The sequence below is a fragment of the Ochotona princeps genome, chromosome 3 (genome assembly GCF_030435755.1).
Source record: "Ochotona princeps isolate mOchPri1 chromosome 3, mOchPri1.hap1, whole genome shotgun sequence".
Taxonomy (NCBI): Eukaryota; Metazoa; Chordata; class Mammalia; order Lagomorpha; family Ochotonidae; genus Ochotona; species Ochotona princeps.
Window position 1 is genome coordinate 89,930,271 of NC_080834.1, and position 23,705 is coordinate 89,953,975.

The following is a 23,705-nucleotide window of genomic DNA, read 5'->3' on the forward strand; positions in this document are numbered from 1 at the left end:
ACTTGGGGAATGAACCACCGACAGAGGGAAGATCTTTCTTTCTGTCTCTCCTTCTCTTCCCAATTAAAAAACAAAAAACAAAAACTTTCCAATAAAAAAAAAAAACTAGTAAAATTTAAAATCTTTTTAAACATGTATTAACACCAGAAATACACACATTGGGGGGCTGAAACTGTGGCATTGCCGGTTGAGCTGTCGCTTTACAATGTCAGATTTCTAAATTTGGGGAAATCCTTTTGAGTCTAGGCTGGTCTACTTCCATTTCAGCTGTCTTCTAATACTTCTGGAAAGGCAACAAAAGGGGGCCCAAGTGCTCACACACTTGCCACCCACTTAGGGAGCACAGGATGGAGTTCCTGGCTTCTAGCTTCAACCTGGCTCAGTGGATACTGTTACAGTCATTTGGCAAGTGAAACAATGGATAAAAAAATATCTCCTGCTCTCTTTCCTTCCTTCTTTCTCTGTACTGCTGCCTTTCAAAACAGAGGCCAGTGCATTGGCACAGTAAACTAATTCACTGCCCTGTGGCACTGGCATGCCATATGGGCACCAGCTCATGTTCTGGCTACTCCATGTCCCATCCAGTTCTCTACTTATCAGCTCAACTCTGGCCACTGCTGACTTACTTCTTAGGACGTCAACCAGCAGATGGATGAACTTCTCTCCCTATCCCTTTTCTGTAAAGTACGCCATTCAAATAAAAAAAATCTTAAAAATAAAAAAGAGGGGTGAGGAATACTCAAACATCAGGTGGAGGCTTGGCACAGCAGTAGGTGTCACATGGGTCACCAACATCCTCTCTCAGAGTACCTGCTTCTCCTCCCTTTCTAACCCACCTTTATGGCAACACTCACCTTTAGGAGGCAGCAGGTGATGACTGTCAACCACGAGGGAGACCAGAATGAGTCCAGGTTCCTAGCTCTGCCCTGACCCTGCCCTGGCTATGGAAGGTACTGGGAAATGAACCAGCAGTTAGAAGTTCTCTGTCCACCTCTCTCAAAACCATTTGATGAGATCAAAGAAAGCCATGATCTACGCCAAAACGTTCAAGAGTTTGCCATCTGTCGTTGCCAAGAAGTTTCCTATTCTCATTCTTCAAAAGTAGTTTTGATCTAAGCAAAAATTGTTCGTCTCTTATTCAAAAACAAAGAAAAATATTTCTTGACTAAGCAAAGGCTACATTCAGACACCTTTTCAGGTAACCCTGTGTATAACTATCATTTTGCATCCATAAAGCCTATGTTGACTTTTGAATACTACTTCAAAATGTTCAGAGCACTATTTATAATAATGGAAACTGGACAAAATGGTCTTTCTGATTAATGATAGCAAAAATAAAACAGGGATCTAATTTCAGTAGCTACTAGTAGCATGATTCATCAGAATTCATAAAATCAATCATTTCATAAAATAACAACTTGTGAAACTACAATCATTTTAACTGTGTCAAAGTAAGTTGTAAATATTTAAGCTACAATTAGCAAGACCACTTCAAATAAATCAGGATCTAGGCATATTCAGCACTGCAAAAACTTCCCAAAGTCTTCCAAAACCAAAAAAACAGGAAAAACAGTGGTAGTTAGAAATATTCTTTTCTTAAAAAAAAAAAAATGACATTTATGGCAACTCGCACTGTTAAGAAAGAGCTGCCATTTGTCTCTAAGAGGTGGAAGAAGAGTCCACGCAGGGGGCAGGTGTTTAGCACAGCACTGCCACTTGAGACCGCCACATTCCAGAGTCCCAGCTCTGCTCTCCACTAGAACTTCCTCCTAATGAGCACCCCAGGAAGCAGCAGGTGCTGGCTCATGTACTTGAGTCCTTTTCACTCATACAGGAGACCCAAACCGAGTTCCCTGCTCCTGGCTTCAACTTGACTAAACCAGCTGCTGTAGACCTTTGGGAAGTGAACCAGGGGATGCATGCGTGGTATCTCTCTCTCCTTTCATTCCTCTGACTTTCAAATAAATAAAATTAGAACTTTTCAGAAAAAGATCCAAGGAAAACAGAATCCTTCACTGTTAGATCTATTCATTGCATCTTACTTCAAACAATAATAGTTAAAATTTGACTCCGTTAAGGAAACTGAATCTTATCTAGTATTATATAATGAACAAAAAGTACAAATAATAGAGCTTATTACGAACAAATGTTAAACACCTGATGGTTATTTCTAATAGGTATTATAGTAACAGGAGATTCTGGAATGGAAAAAGTGTGCAGTGTTTAAAGCAACATCACTTTGTTTTAGTGAAAAGTATGCTGCCAGAAACACTAATATGACAAACAGCTGTTTCACTTGAATGTTTTTTCCTTCCTACCAAAATAATAAAAACTGAGACACATAGCTACCCAGGCAAGAATCCTTTTCCAGCGGCCCATGTGGGAGACCTGGATGAAGATTCTGGCCCCTAGTTTCTTGCTTTGTCCTCACTCAGTCCTGGCTGTTGTACCCACTACAGCAGTGAACCAACAGATTGAAGGTATCTCCTCCGCCTCTCCCTCTCCCTATAATTGTGACTTTGAAATAAATAAATGTTTTTACATAAATAAATAAAAGTATTTTGTCAAGAAAACCTTCAAAGTTTCTTCTAAATACAAAAATACAAAGAATTATACAAAGGCAACATCAAGTTTTAGCAGCCAATAGAATATCTCTATATCTCAAAGAAATTATTCAAGATTACGAATAAGCAGTGTTAAAATTACCTGAGTCTATGGTAAAAATGAAGACTTCAAGGAAGGGAATGCTGTAGAGTTGAAACAGAAATCATGGTTGAGTTTCTACCTCTCATACACGTTCAGAAACTCTCAAAACTACTTTAATCACTTATGCCATCCAAGTCCTACAATAAAACACACACAACAAACAGATCATCACATTATTTATAGAGGAGAGAAATGCTAAACAACCACCACATGTGCAAGCAATACTGAAACGATGGCTCTTTGTAAATCAGTCACTCCTGAAAGACCAATACAACAACTCGACTGAAACAAGGAAAACAGCTAGACTCATAAAGAATAACAGCCTAAAGGTAGAGTCAGAGATATCAGATATTGAGGCATATTCAGATGTTTATAGACCTAAAACCTTTGAAGAAAAAGATTAAAGACTAAAGCCACTAGTCCTATCTACTTTGTAGTATTTATCAAAGAAGCAGCAAGCACAACAGCAGTCTTATAAACAAACTGAACTACTAGCACATAGAATAGTGTGTATTTACAACAGAAGGATGTAGCTATAAAATCATATTAAATACTGCAATATACAACTTAGCAGCAAAGTTATCTTTTGACACAAAGATGCAAGTAATCCTTGAGAACAGTATACAACGTCCAAAATGAAACTAGTACAAACAGCTAGATAGCAAAGTAAATATTTTACAAAATTCCCTACCCCAGAAGTACTTCAAAATACTAGTTCCTTTCTCACAGGAATAGTTTGCACATGCTCCCTCCTAGGAAGCTTCAAGACGAGATGCTTCATGAAAGGCCCTACAATTTTCTATCAGGGTACAGAGCTTGTAGGATAGAAAGCTTTCTTCCTACTTGCACCAAATCCAGTAGCATTTCCACCCTCGCACTTTAGAATGTAGATTAATTCATTTAAAACACATATTTCAGCATGGTTCCCAATGATTAGTTTCTGATAGAACCATCACTTCTATACCTTTCATTCAAGGGAAAAACACCAATTAATACAAGCTGTCCCTGCATGTCCCTCATATGTTGGTTTAAGCAAACAAAGATTTCAAAATCTATATTATAGGTTTTGTTTGTGAGAGAGATAGAGAGTGAGAGAGAGAGAGAAAAATTCCATCCCACGGTTCAACTCCCAAATGGCCTGGTGTGGGTCAGGCCAAAGATCAAAGCCAGGAATTCAGTCCAAGTGTCCCGTCTGCACGCATTACCTGAGCCATCACTGCCACCTCCCAGAGTCTGAATTCAGAAGCTAGAATCAAGAACCAGAGCCACTCACCAAACTCCAGCATTCTAACAATGACATAGTCCTGACCACTGAGCTGACTTACACAACAGATATTTTAGAATAAATAAACCCATGGCTCAAGTACTTTAAATTAAGAAAACAATTAACAAATAAGAAGTGTTCAATAAAAGCAAAATGTGATATGCAAATGAAAATCCTGAAGACTACAGCGACTGAAATTAAAAATGTATCACAACGACTCAACAGCCAACATAAGAAGAAACAACCTGTAACTTTAAAAACATACCAATGCAAGTTATACAAGCTAAAGAACCCAGAGAAAAAAACCTTGGGAAAAAACAAACGAAACGGAGCCTGAAGAGGAATACAGGACAATATCCAGCTTGCCAGCAAGCACCTCTGGAATACCAGGACAAAAGAAAATAAAGAGGTAAAACAAAACTTAATAAAAGCCCAAAATTTCTCAAACTTGATTCATTTAGAAAAATAAGTCCATAGAGTCAACACACACAGTGGTCTTCAAAGTAGGACATATACAAAAACAAAACAAAACCAAAGAACCTACATTTAGATACATAACAGTCAAACTGTTGACAGCAAACATGAGAAAAATCTTGAAAGCAGAGAATGAAAAATGACTCACAGCACATGCAGGGAACCATGAGAAAGCTTAATGGCCAACTTCCACTCAGAAACGACGGAGACTAGAGAGCGGAAACACACAGAGATGGAAGGAGAGTGTGGTCAGCAACAAGGCAGCAAAACCATTCTACAAGAAGGGATAACATTTTTCCAGATAAAGACGGAGTATTTCACTATTACAAAACAATAAAGGAATCCCATCAAGCTGAAAGACAAAAGAAACACACTAGTGCTTTGGCTTAGCATGTGAAGCCTCTGTCTATGGCACTGGTACCCCAGTTCAAATCCTGCCTGCTCCACTTCTGATGCAACTCCCTGCTAATGGCCTGGGAAAGCAGTGGAGGATGACCCAAGCACTTGGCCCAAGAGTTTGTGCCTATGTGGGAGACCTGGAATAAGCTCCTGGCCCCTGACCAGCCCAACATCACCCATTGTAGCCATTTTGGGAGTGAATCAGCAGATGGCAAATCTCTCTCTCTCCTTAGCTCTGACTTTCAAATAAAAACAAATTAAATCTTAGAAAAACACAAAAAATGGAAAACGTGAATTAACCTAAAATATTCTACTAAAATAATTTTCTGATTCCTTCTCTAAGAATGCATAAAGCAATGATTCTAACACTATTTCTGGTCTTACAACAGGTATAACTCTGATACTGCAGAGGACAGAAAAAAAAATAACCATTTTAAAACAAAGTTTCTGTATTTTACTGATATTAAGTAGACTTAAAATGTATGATGTATTTAATGCAAAAAGCAGTAAGGATCATCAGAAAAACAAAAACACATGAGATGTACATTAAACAAATGACAGAATGACAAATGCAACTCAACCATATCCACAATTAAATGTGAATGAGTTAAACAACTAAAGGGAAAAGCAAAAACTGTTCAAATTGAGCTTTAAAAAAAAAAAGGCAAAAAAGGGCCAGTCATATGCTGTCAACAAAAAACACCTCTAGGGCCCAGCGGTGTGGCCTAGCAGCTAAAGTCCTCGCCTTGCACACACCAGGATCCCATATGGGTGCCAGTTCTAATCCCGGCAGCCCCACTTCCCATCCAGCTCCCTGCTTGTGGCCTGGGAAAGCAGTCGAGGATGGTTTCTGGCTTCGGACTGGCACAGCACTGGCCATTGCGGTCACTTGGGGAGTGAATCATAGGACAGAAGATCTTTCTCTCTGTCTCTCCTCCTCTCTGTATATCTGACTTTCCAATAAAAAAAAAAAAACTCTCTATAAAAAAGTAAAACAAATGGTCAGGGAAGAGGGGAGTGTGCGAAAAACAACGATGTGCCATAGAAGGTGAATCTGCCACCTGCAGCATCAGCATCCTTACACAGGTGCTGGTCTGAGTCCTGAGGGCTCCTTTCAATTCCGCTATCTGCTAATGCACCTAGGAAACCAACAGGTGATGACGACCTAAGTGCCTGGGCCCATGCAGCCACATAGGAGACCCAGAAGAAATTCCTAACTCCTGCCTTTGGCCTGGCCCAGCCCTGGCCATTGCAACCACTTGGGAATTAACTAACAGGTGGAAGAATTTACTATTTCTCTCTCCATTACTCTTTCATTCAAATACATCTTTAAAAAAAAAACACATAATAAAATGCATGTTCTTTTTTGCTATTTATTTTCATTTTTATTTGAAAGCTGGAAAAGACAAACTGAAAGAATTCAATCTATCTCCCACATGGGTGGCAGGATCTCTCCGGGTGCTTGTTACACTTGATATTAGCCAAAAGGCCGAGAAGTGATCTGGGTGCATATTAGCAGGAAGCTGAATGGAAGTTGAGTAGCTGTAATTCAAACCATCTGTTATGGGATGGGGTACTCTCGCATAGCGGCACCATCACTACTGCATGAAACACCTGCCCATTTTCAAACACCTCCCCATTTTCAAGCATATGTGGAACTTTATTTAAGACAACCTACACATGAAACTTTAAAATAACTTTCAACATATTAAAGGGTAGCAGGTAGTGGGCCTAAGATTAAGACCCCAGTTTGTTACTCCTCACTAGGGTATTGAAGATTTCTCTGCAAACCCCTCCTAAAACTGTTCTGCACCTCAACTGTTGACAAATGCCTTGTTAGATTTATAAGCCAGTTTAGACTACCCTAAAATTTGCCAAGTTCAGCAAAACTGTGCTTCAACACTACAAACTGCTAAATACTAAAATGAAAACAGACACGAGACACCTGAATAGTACCCTATAGCCACTTCAAGGTGTATAGCAGCCGGTTCTGTATATAAACAAAAAATGAAATGCCAATGCAGTAGTCACAGGAGGTGGTTAAGAACTTGCATGGTTTTAACATACTGATTATTCAATACCATGTCAATTAATTCCATAATGTTGTAAATTATTGTTGATGCTGTGCTGGGGCTTTCAATTGATCGGGATGATATTCTGCCAGCTCTACCTTTAGACTAGAGATGGTGTCCCCAAGAAACTGTTGAATTTATCTGGACAATAAGATGCTGGATTCTGTGCTTGGTATATGTTTGCAAAGAAAGAATCTGGACTTAATTTGATCTGTAATACTACAACAAGGTGGAGGAATCCACCATGGCGGGAGGGCAGGGAGAGGGGTTGGAGGAATTCCACAGCCTATGAAACTGTCACATAATGCAACGTTAAAAAAAAAAAAAAAATGACCCCAGTTTGGACATTTGGAACTAACTTCAGTATCTGGTATCATGACCCAGCTATCAGCTAATGAGCACCTTTCGGGGGAAGACATGACAGACAGTTCAAGCACCCTGACTCCCACGTGGGAGATTCAGAGTAAGTTCCCAGCTCCAGGCTTCAGAACGGCACTACGCCAGACAGAACACAAGGGTCAAAGAAGAAATGAAAAGGGAAATAAGAAAACTGAAAATGAAAAGATATTCCAAAATGTATGAGATGAAACTGGGATACAGCTAAAAGAGTACTCAGAAAAAAATTAAATAGTTTTGAATTATTTTTTAATTTTTTAAGATTATTAAAATTTGTTTTTATTGCAAATCGGATAAACAAAGAGGAAGAGAAACAGATACAGAAAACTCTTCTGTCCACTGATTCACTCCCCAAGTGGCCTCAATGGCTGATGCTGAGCTGATTCAAAGATAGGAGCCTGTAACTTCTTCCGGGTCTCCGACGTTGCTGCAGGGTCCCAAGGCCAGGGGCCATCCTTGACTGCTTTCCCAAGCCACAAGAAGGGAGCTGGATGAGGAGTGGAACAGTCAGGAACAGAACTGGTGCCCATATGGGATCCTGGCATGTGCAAGGTGAGGACTTTAACCACTAGGCTACCACAATGGGCCCAAAATCTTTTTTAAGTATTTTATTATCAAAAAATGTGAAACGATTCAAATGCTCTTTCTTATCCCTCAAGACTTCCAAATTTTTAAGTAGACTGCTCCCAGGTATTTTACTATTTAGTTATCATTTCAAAATAAAATATACCTTTGCTTCCATTACAGATGTCAAAGTCTGTTATTTGGAGTTTAAAAACAACTTTGTGCTTTTTTTCTCTTTGTATAAATCTTATTTTTGATAATTTTCACATATTTGACCAGGGTGCAAACAGTCAAGGGCTAGAGGAAAGTAGGTGAGACCACTGTTTTCACATTCTCTTCCTTCCTGTATCAGGGGGAAAGGAAGAGACAATGGGGAGAAGCCACACCCAGCCTCCCAACCACCTCAGGGTCATGATGTGGGGCATGCTCCAAAGGTCCTGCTCAAGAGGTTTCAATATTTCAACAGTTCTGAATTACTGCCAATCTCACCACTCCAAAGCACGATGAAATCTCTTCAGAATTCACTGGCTGACATAGTTCACCTTAGAGTCTCCGTTTGCCCAGGTATTCGCTGTCAACTCTTGGCTGGGGTAGTTGATTAATTTGTTCTGCCCTCCGTCCTCTGTTATGGCACCAGTGTACTGCCATATCCTCCATGTGCTCCTGGATATGCTGTCCACTGCTCCGTCTAAACCACTGAGGAGGCCCAGCTCTGACACATACACTCCACAGTCAGACCATGGAATCTGCAATTTTATCCATGGTTGGAGTTCTGAGTCCAGCAGTTGAGTTGCGGGGGATCCCCAAATAAACTTCATTTGAGGTGATCCCAGACCTGATTCTTGGGTGTGCATGCCAATACAGGGTCTGGCACAGTCCGTCGCCCAAATCAGCCTTCATGCACACAGTTAGTTGGGTCAGTTGTCTGCAGTTTTGTCTTCTATGCAAACTAATGGGTGTAGCAGTCTAGCCTGATCCTGCCCACTGCACACTCAGCCCTCACGCAAACCACTGGGAATTGTAGCCTAGTCAGAGCGACCCGCAATAACCCTCACAAGGCCCGCCCCTGCCCTGGTTCCTGTGCTTGTCAGTATGTATAGCAGACTGGTTCAGTCTGTCCCACATTCGACTCTCATATATGTCAATGGGCACTGAAGCCTAGTTGAAGCCAACCAGCCCCCCTATCCAACCCTCACATGTGCCAGGAGGTGTCACTCTCTATCTAGTCTTGCTTGTCATCCCAGTCCTGATTCTCATGCTCACCAGTCAGAGTGGCAACCCAAGAGGAAGATGTCCACTGTTTCCTTAATGGGCCCACTCCCACTCCTGGTTCTTGCACTCTCCAGGTGGTTCTGCAGTTTGGCTTGACAGAGTTTGCCCCCCCACACACACACACACCGTGTGCCAGCATCTGCCAGCTGATGCTGCAGCAAAGTCCAACCAACCATCACTCACTCTGGCTAATGCATGTACCAGTAGGAACAGTCCAACTCACCTGGCTTTCCCCCAATCCAGCTCACATGAGGCCAACAGGTGTTGTAGCCCTGCCTGGCCTGGTCTGCCCCCAGTCCCAGCCCTCACATTCACCACTGGAAATAGTGGCCCAGCAGGGGAGCTCCCTGCAGCACTCCTATTGGGTTCGCCCACTCTCCCATGACTCTCACGCGTGCTGGCTGGGTGTTGTGTTCCAGTCTGGCATGGCCCTCCTCACCTCAGCATTTGCCAGTGGGTGCTGTAGTCTGGTCCAGTTTGGCCCATCCCCAGTTCCAGCTCACGCTGGTGGGGAATACAGCTTAGCCAGTCCAGCCAGTCCCCACTCCCGGCCCTAATGTGAACTGGCTAGTATTGTAGCCCAGCCTGGCATGACCCACACACCATTCTGACTCTCAGATTTGCCAGTAGGTGATATGAACTGACCCAGCCTGGCTCACCCCAGACCTGAGCCAAAAGTAAGCCTGTGGGTACTGGACTGGTCTGGGATGCTCCCTGTCTTGGTTCCTGTGCTCACCTGCAGAGACTATGCCCTGACAAAGGAGTTTCCCAAGCTCCTCCATCAGAACCTCTCCCAATGCCAGATCTCTTGCACAAGGTGGGTCTATGGGCCAGCCCTACTTATTCCACTTTCTGTCCTAGCAGGAACACTGGCCTTTCCTGTCTGACGCTCACCCATTCCGGTTCTGACTGTTGGGTTCTACAGCACAGCCAAGCCTGGTCCACACCCAGACACAGTTCACATATGGCTCAGCAGGGGCAGACACATAGCCCAGCCCATTCTACACATGTCCTGGTTCTCACGAGCACTGTGGGTGCTGGAGTCTAGCCTAGCTTGGCACACCCCAGACCCAGTCCACACCCATGCCAACAGAGACTGCAGCCATGTCCAGACCAGATAACACCCCTCACTCTGGCCACCGTGCTTACCACTGGGAACCACAACCCAGCTAGAGTAATCCTTAACTCCCCAACCAGGTCTATTCTCAGCCATAGATCTAGCGCATGTCAGTGGCTGTTCTTACTCAGCCCGGCACAGTCCCTTAACCTGTCTTGGCCCTTGCTTAGTCCAGCTGGCCCCCAGTCTCAGCTCTCGCCTGCAGGTGCAGCAACCTGGCCCTGCTCAGTCTTCTGTCTTCTCTGGCTCATGCAAACCAGTAGGTGTGGCAGTCTAGCCCAGCATGACCTGCATTCCATCCTGGTTTCTGAACTTGCCAGTGGGCTATGGTTTGCTCAGCCCTGCCCAGTCCAACCACTTCCAAAACCAACTCACACTCTTGCCAACAGATAGAGCTACCCTACCCAGCCTGCCCAACACCCAGGCCTAAACCACGTGCTCATCAGCAGATGCTATGACACACTAGGGGAGCTTCCCAGGCTCTCCTATTCAGCACACTCCCTGATCCAGATCTTACACATGTTAGCGGATGCTTAGCCCTTACACAGCTTGGCTTGCCCTTCCGATCCGACCTTTGTATGAGTTGGTGCGGCCGTGCCAGCCCCACACCCTGTTACAGGGCGCTCATGTGGGTGTTGCAGCCTGGACCTGCCCCACTTGTTCCCAGACCCAGCAACGGTGAGCATGCTCAGAACACGATGATGGTGGTGGCTGGAGCCATGGTCCTGAGCATTCACAGAGGCATCAGATATCATCCCCAACATGGTCACTGTGGACGAAGGAAATTCTTAGACCTCTGGCTTGAACAAGACATGAACCTCCCCACGCCAACCCCCAACCAGCGCAGTAGCTGGAGAGCTAGAATCCCCAGCAGGCAGACTGGCATGGCATGGGCTCTTCAAGCCACAGCCATGTGGCTAGGAGAGTATGTTTATTTTCTAGGGAGGTCCTTTACTGAGGTCTCCCAAATTCAGCCTGGTACTATGGCTTAACAGGCTAATCCTACATATTCAAACTCTAGCATCCCATATGAGCACTGGTTCATGTCCTGGCTGTTCCACTTCCCATCCAGTTCCCTTCTTATGGCCCGGGAAATAGCAGACTATGACCCCAAAGCCTTGGGACCTTGCACCTGTGTGGGAGACCCAGAAGAAGCTTATACTTTTGGATCAGCTCTGCTCTAGCCATTTTAGCCATTTTAGCCATTTGAGGAAAGAACCAGTGGATGGAAGATCTTTCCATCTCTCCTCTCTGTGAATCTACCTTCCCAAAAACAATAAATAAATCTTTGAAAAAATGATAACAGGCAGGTAGATGAATAGAAAAATAGATCACAAAAATAGGTTCCCCCTAAATACATGGAAAAAATGTAATAAATGATAAATATGGCAGCAAAGCGGTAAAATCACACAATAACCAGAATGAGAAAAACTGGGTAGTATTTTAGAAAAAGTAAAGGTAGATAGAGCTTGACAAATACTCTTTATATCAACAATATTCAAAGTAAACTGAGATTTAGACAACTTAGCAGAAAACCTGTGTAACGTCATTTGAAGATTTTATAACATGGAATTCAAGAATACCATGACAATCAGCAATGAAGATAAAAATTTTATCATACATGGAACTATCCATACACCCAACCCCAGCACTGAATGATAAATTTGCTATATCCAACCATAAAACCTAAGGCTTTTGTAGGTCAAGATATATATTAAAATACATGCAAAGGGGCCAGGCACTGTGGCATAGCAGGTACACCCAGCTCCGCCAGTGGTACCATCCCATATGGGTGCTGGTTCATATCCTGGCTGCTCAACTTCCAACCCAGCTCCTTGGTAATGAGCTTGGGAAATCAGCAGATATTTGGGCCCCTGCACCAAGTGGGAGAAAAGCAAGTTGTAGCTTTTGTCCTCCTAGCAATCCAGCTCCACCACTGTGGGCATTTGGGGAATGAACCAACAGATGGAAGATCTCTCTCTTTCTGTCTCGCTCCCTCTCCCTGTAACTTCGCTTTTCAAATAAATAAATCTTTAAAAAAAAAAAAGTAAAAACATATCAAGAATACTCAATGTTACCATTTGTTAACACCAAAACCAAAAAAAAACTATAAACCTAAACATTCATAAATAAACCACCAGCTAAATAATCATGGTGCATCCAAATACTGAATATTAAACAGAATGAGAAGGAATGAAACACAAAGACTTAAAGTTTAAAAACGAGCATATTGTTAAATACCTTGTACATTTATGTAAAGAATATGCTAATTAAGGTACACATAATAAATTCTTGTGCGTATACACAGACTGCCTGGAAGGCTGACCCAAGGCTGATCGCCAATAACAAAAGAGGAGAGCTATTTCTTTTTCTTGTAGTAGCTTAAACTTATACACAAAGACTGCAAACACAAAGACTAAAAACAATGAACATGACAACTACCAGAAGATGTGGCAAAAACGGTCATTAAAAGTCATTACAACAATTATTTTTCTATCTTCAGGGAATTCTCAAAACAAATTTTTAACTTCTCTCCTAAATTTTCATGATCACCAAAACTTGACCTGAAATTATGCCACTAACAAGTATGTAAATATCTTGAAAAATACTGAATATTCCATTTTCTTTCATGTTGTTTGGAAAACAGAAACACAGATTCAATAAACATACCAACACAAGCCAACAAAACAGAAGACAATGCTAACATTATAAGAGAATGCATAAAATGTTCTTGTTGGGGTGGCATAGTTGGTAAGTTACCACATGCAGCATCCCAAATGGGCACCAGGTTAAATTCCGGCTGCTCCACTTCTGATCCAGCTCCTTGTTAATGAGCCTGGGAAAGCACTGAAGGACGGCCCAAGTGCTTGGGCTCCTAAACCCACATGGATGACCCATTAGAAGCTCTGTTCCAGCTCCAGCCACTGTGGCCATTTGGTGAGTGAAACAGCAGACAGAATATCTGTTTTTCCCCTAACTCTTCCTTCGAAATTAATAAATAAATGTCAAAAGGGGTAGGATGTACATATCTACACGTAGTGATAGCATGCTATTTGTATGTGCTATTCATGTTACATGGGAATAACAGCAAAACGCAGGGATGGGCATTGTGGTACAGTAGCTTAAGCTGTCACTTGGGATACCACTATCCCTTACTGAGATACCAGTCATTTCAAGTTCCAGCACCACCTCAGCTTTTCATCAAGCTTCCTGCAGATGCATCCAGCCCTGTTAATACCAATGTTTGGGCCCCTGCAACCCACATGGAGACCCCAATGGAGCTCCTGGATCCTGCCTTTCATCTGGCCCAAAGGCATTTGGGGAGTGAACCAGCAGAGGAAAGAATAACTGATGTCTCTCTGTCTCTCACACACATACATTCTGCGTTTCAAGTAGGTAAAATTAAATACATAAAAAACAGTGATAAAACATACTGTCTGATAAATGCAATGTATTATCCTACAGTTATGAGTGTAACAGGGAAAATTATCACTACTGAAAATAAAGATTGTCTTAAAAGAATGTCAAGTTACCTCTATTAAGTGCTTCAGACAGATGCCCATCCCGCCAGATTGCTTGGTTAACTTTCCAAGCTGCTAATTTGCCCGTCTAACCTAAAAAAAAAAAAAAAAGAAAGAAAGAAAGAAAGAAAGAAAATTATAGGTTATCCTCCAAAAGAATCAGAATTCGACACAGTCTTACGATAAGGTAAAAATCACTGTACCTCAATGTGTTAGCTAAATCAGCATATTTTTTTCATGATGCTGAATTAAATAAAAACGAGTAGTAATTAGCAGTCCAACTGTAATGATCCATCAATACTAACTGATGCCATAAAAATAAAAAATGACTCAGGCAGGCATTGGTCTTTTTCCAACTTTTAGTTAAAGGATTAAGATTTCTTTAAAATCGTAATAGTAACCTTGAATTATCTTAAACATCTTGAAGCACGAAGGAAACACAAGTGTGCTTCATCAGAATCCCATGCTGACACGCTCTATTACTCTAACAGTACTATTTCTTCTTTCTGAGAACATTCCTCTCAGCTCTAACAAATATAATAAATATAATAAAGCCATAATTTCAAAATATACAAAAATACAAGTATTACAAGGCTCCCAGGGTGAAAACATCTTAATGTTCAAACAGTCCATTGTCAGGGCCAGCCCCACGGCACAGCAAGCTAAGTCACCTCTTTGAAGCACCAACATCCAATGTGAACTCCAGTTCAAGTCCTGGCTACTCCACTTCTGATCCAGCTCCCCATTAGTGACCTGGAAAAGCAGTCGAAGATGGGCCAAGTCCTTGGACTCCTGCACCCATAAGTGAGACCCAGAAGAAGCTTCTGGCTCCCTGCTCCCAGCTGGTCCCAGCTTTGGATTAGCCCAGTACTGGCCATTTTGGCCATTTGAAGCGTGAACTAGAGGATGGAGAAAACTCCCTGTCATTCCCTCTCACTCTATAAACCTGCCTTTCAAATATAAATAAATAAATACAGGTAAGCAACATGAATTTTTAAAAAATAGTCCACTGATGCTTCAGTTAGGCTGTTCACTGCCTTTTAGTAGAGAGAAAATTAACACCCTATGCTGATATTTTAGCAATATTGGACTTGGATAATTTTCTACATGTAACTGGGTTATTCTTCCCAAGTACATGAAATGAGATAGTAAAGACTTAAACAACAGGTCAAAAACGACCTTTATTCAAAAATAATAAAACATTTACATAGCAACCATAACACATTTTGGGGGCTCAATAAATACCTTGCAAATCAATAAAAGTCCTAACTGTAAAGCCAGAACAACGAAATGTTAAGTCTCTAGAAAATAATCAACTACACCAATTCAAAACTGTGTTATTATAACTTTATCAAGGGATTACAAATAGTACAGTCCTTTTGACAAGTTAGAAGGGCTGCTGTCAGCCAATAATAGCTTTATTGCTGAACTAGTTACTAACGAAAAATAATCTATTTTAAAATAACACAGTATGAGACTGTAACCGCCTGTGTCAGACTTTGTGGCTCAGCATTCAAGAGCACACATATAACACAGAAAGTTACTACTAAAAATATATGTCCATAACAATAGCACTAAAAGGATATTTAAAGCTATAAACTTATACTATTGTGATACACTTTATTAAAATAGAATAAAATAAAGCAAAACTATTTTCACTACACAGCCATTGTTTCACTAAAATAGTACATATTCTCTCTCCGTATTTTAATATACTTTACTGTATTCAATGTTCAGAATGTTTAACAGACTTTCAGAAATAAAGTTGAGAAACAAAACCACAGGCCCAGCGCAGCAGCCTAGTGGCTCAAGTCCTTGCCTTGCACAGACCAGGATCCTATATGGGCGCTGGTTTGTATCCTGGGGGTTCCATTTCCCATCCAGCTCCCTTGCTTGTGGCTTGGGAAAGCAGTCGAGGATGGCCAAAGCTTTGAACCCTGTACCCGCATGACAGACCCGGAACAGGCTCTGGGCTCCTGGCTTTGGATTGGCTCAGCTTTGGCTGTTGCAGCCACTTGAGGAGTGAGTCAGTGAACCCAATATCTTCCTCTTTGTCTCTCCTCTTCTCTGTATATCTGACTTTCCAACAAAAATAAATTAATTTAAAAAAAACACCATGCAATCTCTGTAGAAGAAAAGTCATCAAATTCTATATTTTAATTTCTATAGTGAGTTTCAAGGTTGACTTGCCATATCTGACAATTCAGACATTATTACTTCTCACCATATGACAGTATCTTCAGACTGGACAAATTTGTTCAAGTGTTGCTACTCTATTGGAATCATTTTCAGAAAAAGCATACTTACCTTTTTGCATCACTCTATTGAAAGCATTAAGTTAAGGCTGTCACATATGACTATAACTACATATGTAAAAAAGGGAAGGAAATTAAGACACTGAAGAAATAAAAGGAGACATCACATGTCTCACACTCACACACATACACACAATACAAAATATAAATTTATAACCGTAAGTATTTTAGCATCTTTCTCATTACAACCTTTCCTCTATCGTGGAAACCCAAAATTTTCCACAAGCCATCTGCTATATAACCTCTCCTGTGAAACCCTGATTGATTTTCTACTATCTATCAATTTCATTTCTATTTCCAGTCCCTGTTCCTCTCTCCTCTTGCACTCCTCTCCACCAAGAATGAAAAGAGCACCTATTAAGCCAGAAACTAAGACTTTTCAAGAACAAGGTCACCTGGACAACCAACCAAGTCAGGTAAGATCTTCCCCTTTCCTTGCCCCCAATCTCTCACTTAAGCAGTTAGTACATAGTCCTGCTTGGAAATACACTGATTTGAATATCCCCTAGTTACAACTGGCACGCAGGAAGCCTTCGGGTTAAGAGATTCACAACCCACCTCCAGGTTCCACTTCCCACCCCCAGCTTTCCACCAAGGAGGACTGCAGGAGGCAGCAGTGATGATCACAGGAACAGGGTTCCTGCCACACTTTCAAGAGCTGGATTAAGTTCCTAGTTCCTACTTCAGCATCTCCCCAGTCCAGGCTCTTGCGGGCATCTGGGAAGTAAACTGACAGATTCAGCAGTTCTGCTCAATCCCACACTTGCTCACTCTCACAAACAACAATTTTTTTTCTTAAAGAATCACGTGTGAGGCTAGCACTGTGGCATCACACCGCAAAGTCACCGCCTACAATGCTGACATTCCATGAGGGTCTCGGTTCAAATGTTGGACACTCCATCTGTAAGCTAGCTCCCTGATGTTGGCCACTCCATCTGTAAGCTAGCTCCCTGATGTTGGCCACTCCATCTGTAAGCTAGCTCCCTGATTTTGTCCCGAGGAGAAGTGTCAAGGAGTTGGGCCGCCTGCACCCATGTGGGAGACCACTGAGACCCTCCTGACTTCAGACTCACCCAACTCCAGCCATTCAGCCATCTGAGCAGCGAACAAGCTGATGGAAAACTTTCTCTCTCTCTCTCTCTTTCTCTCTCTTCTGTCTCTCAATGTCTCTCTCTCTCTCTCTAACTCTGCCTTGATTTATTTTATTTGAAAGGCAAAAAATCAAAAGACAGGAGATGAAAGAGAGACATCTTCCATCTGCTGGTTCACTCCCCAAACGGTCACAACAACCAGGACAAAGACAGCCTGGAGCCAGGTCTCCCACATGGGTGGCAGGAACCCAAACACGAGCCACCATCTGCTGCATCCCAGGTGCATCAGCAGGAAGCTGGATTGGTCATGTGTAGCGGCTGGGACTTAAACCAGACACTGAATGATCAATGTACGATGCAGGACATCCCAGATGGTGACACTATGCTCCTCACTATAAAATATACTTGAAAGTAGAGGCTTTATTATATGTACGCTACCAAACAAGATGTATTTGTTTTTAAACCAAGAAATGTGGGTGCTAACAGAAACATAATAATAAATATAAGATTTATATTATGTACTACAAATAAATATACTTATTTAATTTAATTTCCTGCCCTTACTAATTTTATTTACAATAGCATAGAAAGAAAATAACTAAAATGTTGGGGGGAGTGGGAGTTTGGGGAAGAAATCCCAGCCTATATGAAATTATACCACATAATTCAAAATTTAAAATAAAAATACATTTAAAAAATAACTAAAATGTTTTTACAAAGACCACTGGCTACCATCCTTTCTGTTACTTAGCTCTGATACCCTGGCAATGGTCTAACTGTACTAACAGGTGGCCTGATGAAGCCAACACTTTTGTCATTAATTCAGTCAATAGTTCTGTTCACCTGATACAGACTAATACACTATCTTGAAGATTCCTAAAACGTGCATAAAATAGGATTTACAGTTAGGAGGGTGGTAGTAGATAAACACTAAATTTTTGCAATAATATAGTGTAGTAAGTGCCATAACTGAAGTTTAAGCAACTTGTCATAAACAAACCAAAGAGCAGTTAGTTCTTCCTCTGCCTCTTTCTCAAAGGACAAAGAAGCGGATCTTTGAATGTGGACTCCACATTTAAGGATGCGATGAATATTATACGCTTTAGACTTTGTTCAGTAGAGTCCTTGAACTTTGTCAGCCCTAACTCAATGTAAATAACAAATCTATGAGAGTGGTACAGGCTCAGCATCCTTAATATAAAAACTCAAAATCCAAAATGCTCCAAAATCGCACATGTTCTGAGCACTGACATGACCACACAAGCAGAAAATTCCATCTTGACCTTAAGTGATGGTTCACAAACTACAGGAACACGGGAAAAAAACACTATACACAATGACCTTCAAGTACATTAATAAACTGTATGTGAAATATAAGCAGATTGTTTTAGACTTAAATACCACTATCCCATTATTAAGGCCACCATAGTGATGTAACTGGTAAAGCTGTCAGCTGCAACACCAGTATTCCACAGGAGCACAGGTGTGGGTCACAGCTACTCCTTTTCCAGTTCAGCTCTGCTAGTGAGCCTGAGAGAGTAGCAGAGGATGGCCCAGTCCTTGAGCTCCTACAGCCATGAGGGAAACCTGTATGAGGCTCCTGCCTCCAGCATGGCCCAGCCCTAGTCCCAGCCATTGCAGTCACTGAGGAGTGGACCCAGTCAGTGGATGAAGACTTACTTTCTCTCTCTCTCTCTCTCTGTTTCTGTTTTTCCCTCACTGATGTTCAAATACATAAATCAAAAAGAAAATCTCACTGAGTATTTGCAAATATGTAAAACTCCAAAATCTAAAACACTTCAGGTTCTAAGCACTCTGGGTAAAATGACACTCACCCTACACTATTATTCACATTTCACAGATGGGAAATCAAAAGAGTTACATAATTTATCACAGAACACACAGCCAGCAGAAGTGCTTAGTCCTCACAATGGTCCACATACAGTGGCTCTATCCCCAACCCCATCGCTATCATCACCACGACCTTCACCTTACTTTTTCTATATGCTCATTCTTGTCCATCCCACTCCTACCACAACCTAACCTGCCTATGTTTCAAAAATCTCCAGAATGTTCCAATAAGTCATAGGGTCTATTGCACTGGCTGTTCATCTGTCTAGAACACTCTTCCCACAGAGACCCTAAGTAAATTCCTTATCTACTTCAAAATTTTTGCTTAAATATCACCTTATTTATGAGGTTTTCTTTCCCCAGCCACATCAAAAACTACAAAGTAGGAGCTGGGGCTGCGGCTCAGGAGGTTATGCTGCTACCTGCATTGCCAACATCCAGTATGGGAATGACCAATCTAGTCCCTGCTGGCCCGTTATGTATGCAGTTGACTAATACGCTCCAGAAGACAGAAGATAGGCCAAGTATTTGGACCATTGACACTCCTGCAGGAGATCTGAGTGTGAAGTTGCTGGCTCCTGGATTCAGCCTGGCCCAGCTGCAGCCCTCGTGTGCATTTGGGGAGTGAACCAGCGGATGAAAGCTCTCTTTTCTCTGCCTGCCTGTTTCCCTGTCTCTGTCTGCCTTTCAAATAAATAATTTCTGAAAAATATATATATGAATAAAACTGCAACCTGGACATACTCATCCAATCCCATCTTGAGCTATTAATACACTCTGGATAGTATTTACCACCTCTTAATGTTACACAATCTACTTATTTATGATGACTGTTTTCTGCCCCAATTATACACAAGCACCAAAAAGGGCAAGAATTCTTGCCTATTTTGTTTACTGATCTGTCCTAATGGGTACCACATACTACACACTTAAAAATTTTAAATGTTCAAACAGAGCTAAAGTTTCCACCTAGGACATCAATCTCCAGATGCTTTAATGACCACATATTCTCTCTCAATTGTGGAATCACATTTAATGAAAGCAAGCCATACAGAAGACATCCCAGGACACACGAAGCTGATGAAATGACTGAACCCTGCATGAAAACCAGTCTATCCAGGCTTTGGCAACATTTCACCTAGAAATTTCCATCAAAAGGCTTGAAGGTCTTAGCAGTCAAGAGTCCTAAACATAGGATGAGGCTATGTGTCCCTAAGTTACAAAACACTGTGTCAATTGCACCCTGATACATGATAGTTCTTAGCAAAGTAAAGGGCAAGTTAATCTTCCCCAACTTCATTCCCATCCTTTGTTTTAAACAGTACTAATAATTATAGAAGTACTGTTTGTTAAAGGCCACAAAATCTTCAAGTATTTACAATAACAACTAGGAATAAAGCCATTAATATTTTTAAGTACCTCACATACTTCACGTTCTATGTATAGAAAAACACAACTTCCACTGTTAGCATTTTCAAATTCTATCCTCCTTGTTATTTGCAAAATATACTAAGCCTATCACCTTGCATTTTAATTTGAATTATTGCCTAGAAAAGCAACACAGAAAAAGACGGGATTTTATTAACTGATGTAGCAAAATTCAGGGGGGAAAAAAACACGTGTTAAAACAAAAACCCATAAAAATTCTGTCAGGGGCGAATGCTGTGTTATAGCACACTAAGACTCTATCTGTGGCACTGGCATCCCAAACACATACTGGTTCAAGTTCCAGCTCCCTGTTAATGTGGCTGAGAAAGCAGCAGCAGAAGGCCGAAGTGCTTGGGTTCCTACACCCACATAAGACATCCAGAAGAAGATCCTGGCTCCCTGGCTCCTGGCCCAGTTCCAGTCAATGTGGCCATTTGCAGAGTGAACCAGCAGAAGGAAGATTCTCTCTCTGACTCTCCTTGTATCTCTAAGTAACTCTGTTTTTCATATAATACTTAAACTTTGAAATCATAAATTTGAGTTTCTAAGAAATAAAAATTTAACTGATTTATAATTATTTAATTTTGCTTTGTACCTTAATGTTACTCCCAAACATGACCATTGCAAGAAAACAATTGATAAAGAACATACTTCCAGATCACTTAAGGATATCTTTTTCAAAGTTTCATTGCAATGAGAAATGCTTTTAAATTTTTGGTAATTTACACTGCCCTGATCATTTTTCAAATAAAAACGTTACCTCTGCCATTTATGTTAAAATAAAAGCTCAAAAATCAAAAAGTTAAATGATAGCATGGTGGGCACTCTGGCGGACTAGGTTAGGCCGCCACTTGAGACACTCTCACCCCATACTAATGTGTCTATCTGAGTCCTGGCTACCCCACTTTTAATCCAGCTTCCTGACAAAGCACCGGAGACAAAGCGTGTCAAGTCACAGCTGCGCTGTTTCTGACCCAGCTCCCTGCTGATGGCCTCAGAAAGCAGAGGCAGATGGTCCAAGTGTCTGGGTCCCTGTACCCACACAAGAAACAGAGAAAAAATTCCTGGCTCAGCTCCAACTGTTGTGGCCATTTGGGGAATGAACCAACAGATGGAAGATCTCTCTCCAGCTCTCCCTCTGTCTCTGTGACTCTGCCTTTCAAATAAATAAATCTTTTTTAACAAATGAAAAAGATGCAATAACACTCCTGAACAGCGAAGTGGTTGGATGAATAACATAATCAACCATCAGGTCTAAGTCACATACACAGACTACTGCACCTAACAAAGCACTCTTCCATCAAACCCATGGAACATTCACCAGAGCAAACCATAACCTGGTCCCTAACTTATACCTAAAACAGAGAAGAATTGGAAAAATCACAGTGTATTCTCTGACCATAATCAACTAAAGTTAGAAATCAACAGCAGACACAAGAGAAAAATCAGTAAGAATAAAATAATAAGAAATCCGTGGATCAAACAGTACTTTCAAAGAACTTTTTAAAATGTACATTTTATATGTACATGTGTGCATGAAGACAAAATTACATAACAAAAAAACACAATGGTGAGAAAAAAATGTTTAGCACTCAAGATTTATTTAGAAACAAGAAAATGTTTTGACGAATTAGAAATAAAGAAAGGGGCAGGCCAGACACTTCCAACATGCCTGGGTTTTACATGAGGCCGGAGACTGCACCCTCCAGCTTGCTGCTGATGCGGGCCCTGGAGGGCCGAGGAACCGCTCAAGGATGGAGCTCCTGAGCTCCCAGCTCCAAGCTTCAGCCTCAGCCCAAGCCCGGCTGCAGGGAGCAGTGGGGAAATCCACCAACAGATGTACTATCGAGACCAAAATAGCTCTCTCTCTTTCTCCCTCTCTCTCACTACCCCCACAAACATTCTTAAAGCATATTCAACAAAAATCAGTACACACATTAAACCAATAACCTAATAATCTACTACGAGAAATCTTAAAACAAAATTTTAAAAATGACATGAACTCAGGCCTGGCAGTGTGGCCTAGCAGCTAAAGTCCTCGCCTTGAGTGTGCCAGGATCCCATATGGGTGCCGATTCTAATCCCGGCGGCCCCACTTCCCAACCAGCTCCCTGCTTGTGACCTGAGAAAGCAGTTGAGGATGGCCCAAAGCCTTGAGACCCTGCACCCGTGTGGGAGACCTAGAAGAACTTCCTGGCTCCTGGCTTCGGACCGGCATAGCACTGGTCGTTGCGCTCACTTGCGGAGTGAATCATAGGACGCAAGATCTTTCTCTCTGTCTCTCCTCTTCTCTGTGTATCTGACTTCCCAATTAAAAAAAAAAAAAGTGACATGAACTTAGCATAAAGTCACAGCAAAGAACAGAAATCAACAAAACAAAAAATAGGAAGCTGAAAAATACAAATGAAGATCAGTAAAAAAAATATAAAACCAATAAAAAGACAAGAGACCCAAATAATACCTGAAATTAAACACAGTCTATCAGTACTAATCCTATAGCAATTACAAAGAGAATAAGGCAATACTATGAACAACTTAAAACTGCTCAAAACCATACTATCAAAACTCAATCAACATTCAACAGATAATATAAATAGCTCTCTAACCACCAAAGGAAAATCAAAAACCTCCCCAAAAAGAAGCACTGAGGCTCAGATGAATTCCACTAAATAGTTATTGGGGAATCAACAACAAATGTTCATCAACTCTTCCAAATTTTCCCCAAAAATGGAGGTGGGTTGGTCATTTCCCCACTCATTCTATCGGATCACTATTACTGAGTCCACGAGGAGACAAAGCCATCCCAAGTAGAGAAAACGATGACCAGCGAGTGTCTTTCCTGAACACAGATGCAAAGATTCTCAACAAAATGACTGCAAACCACAACCATCCCCACATAAAAAGGATGATACACCATGGCCAAGTAGAATTTACCTAAGGAACCTGGAGTTGGCTTAATACCTCAAAATCAGACACACCACATCAAAAGAACAAAGGACAACCTTTATTTCTGGCAGAGCACCTCTATAAATGAAGAAAAAACATGTGATGCTATCTAACACCCTTACCCCCAAAACACCCAAAACCTAGGAACAAGAAGAACTTTACTCAACCTGGGGAAGGCCACCTTTGAAAAGTCAAGAGTCAGCAACTTACTATGCTGAAGCACTGAACGTTTCTTCCTAAGAAAAAAAAAAAAGTCTGCCTACACAACTTTTACTTAACATGTTGATGC

The 23,705-nt window shown here is 41.5% G+C and overlaps 1 protein-coding gene across 7 annotated transcripts in view; it reads right to left on the reverse strand.

The window, feature by feature from the left end:
• ZNF148 (zinc finger protein 148) overlaps positions 1-23,705 on the reverse strand; it is a 154,929-nt gene that overhangs the window by 97,310 nt on the left and 33,914 nt on the right. For 4 of the 7 annotated variants that reach the window (XM_058662015.1, XM_058662016.1, XM_058662010.1 and 1 more), the window contains one exon: positions 13,798-13,878. In XM_058662015.1, coding sequence (XP_058517998.1) covers positions 13,798-13,827 — 30 coding nt within the window. In that variant the 5' untranslated portion in view covers positions 13,828-13,878. Of the gene's footprint in view, positions 1-2,706; positions 3,717-13,797; positions 13,879-14,456; positions 14,476-23,705 lie in introns of those variants that run through there. The other 3 variants (XM_058662014.1, XM_058662013.1, XM_058662017.1) reach the window with 3 other exon arrangements.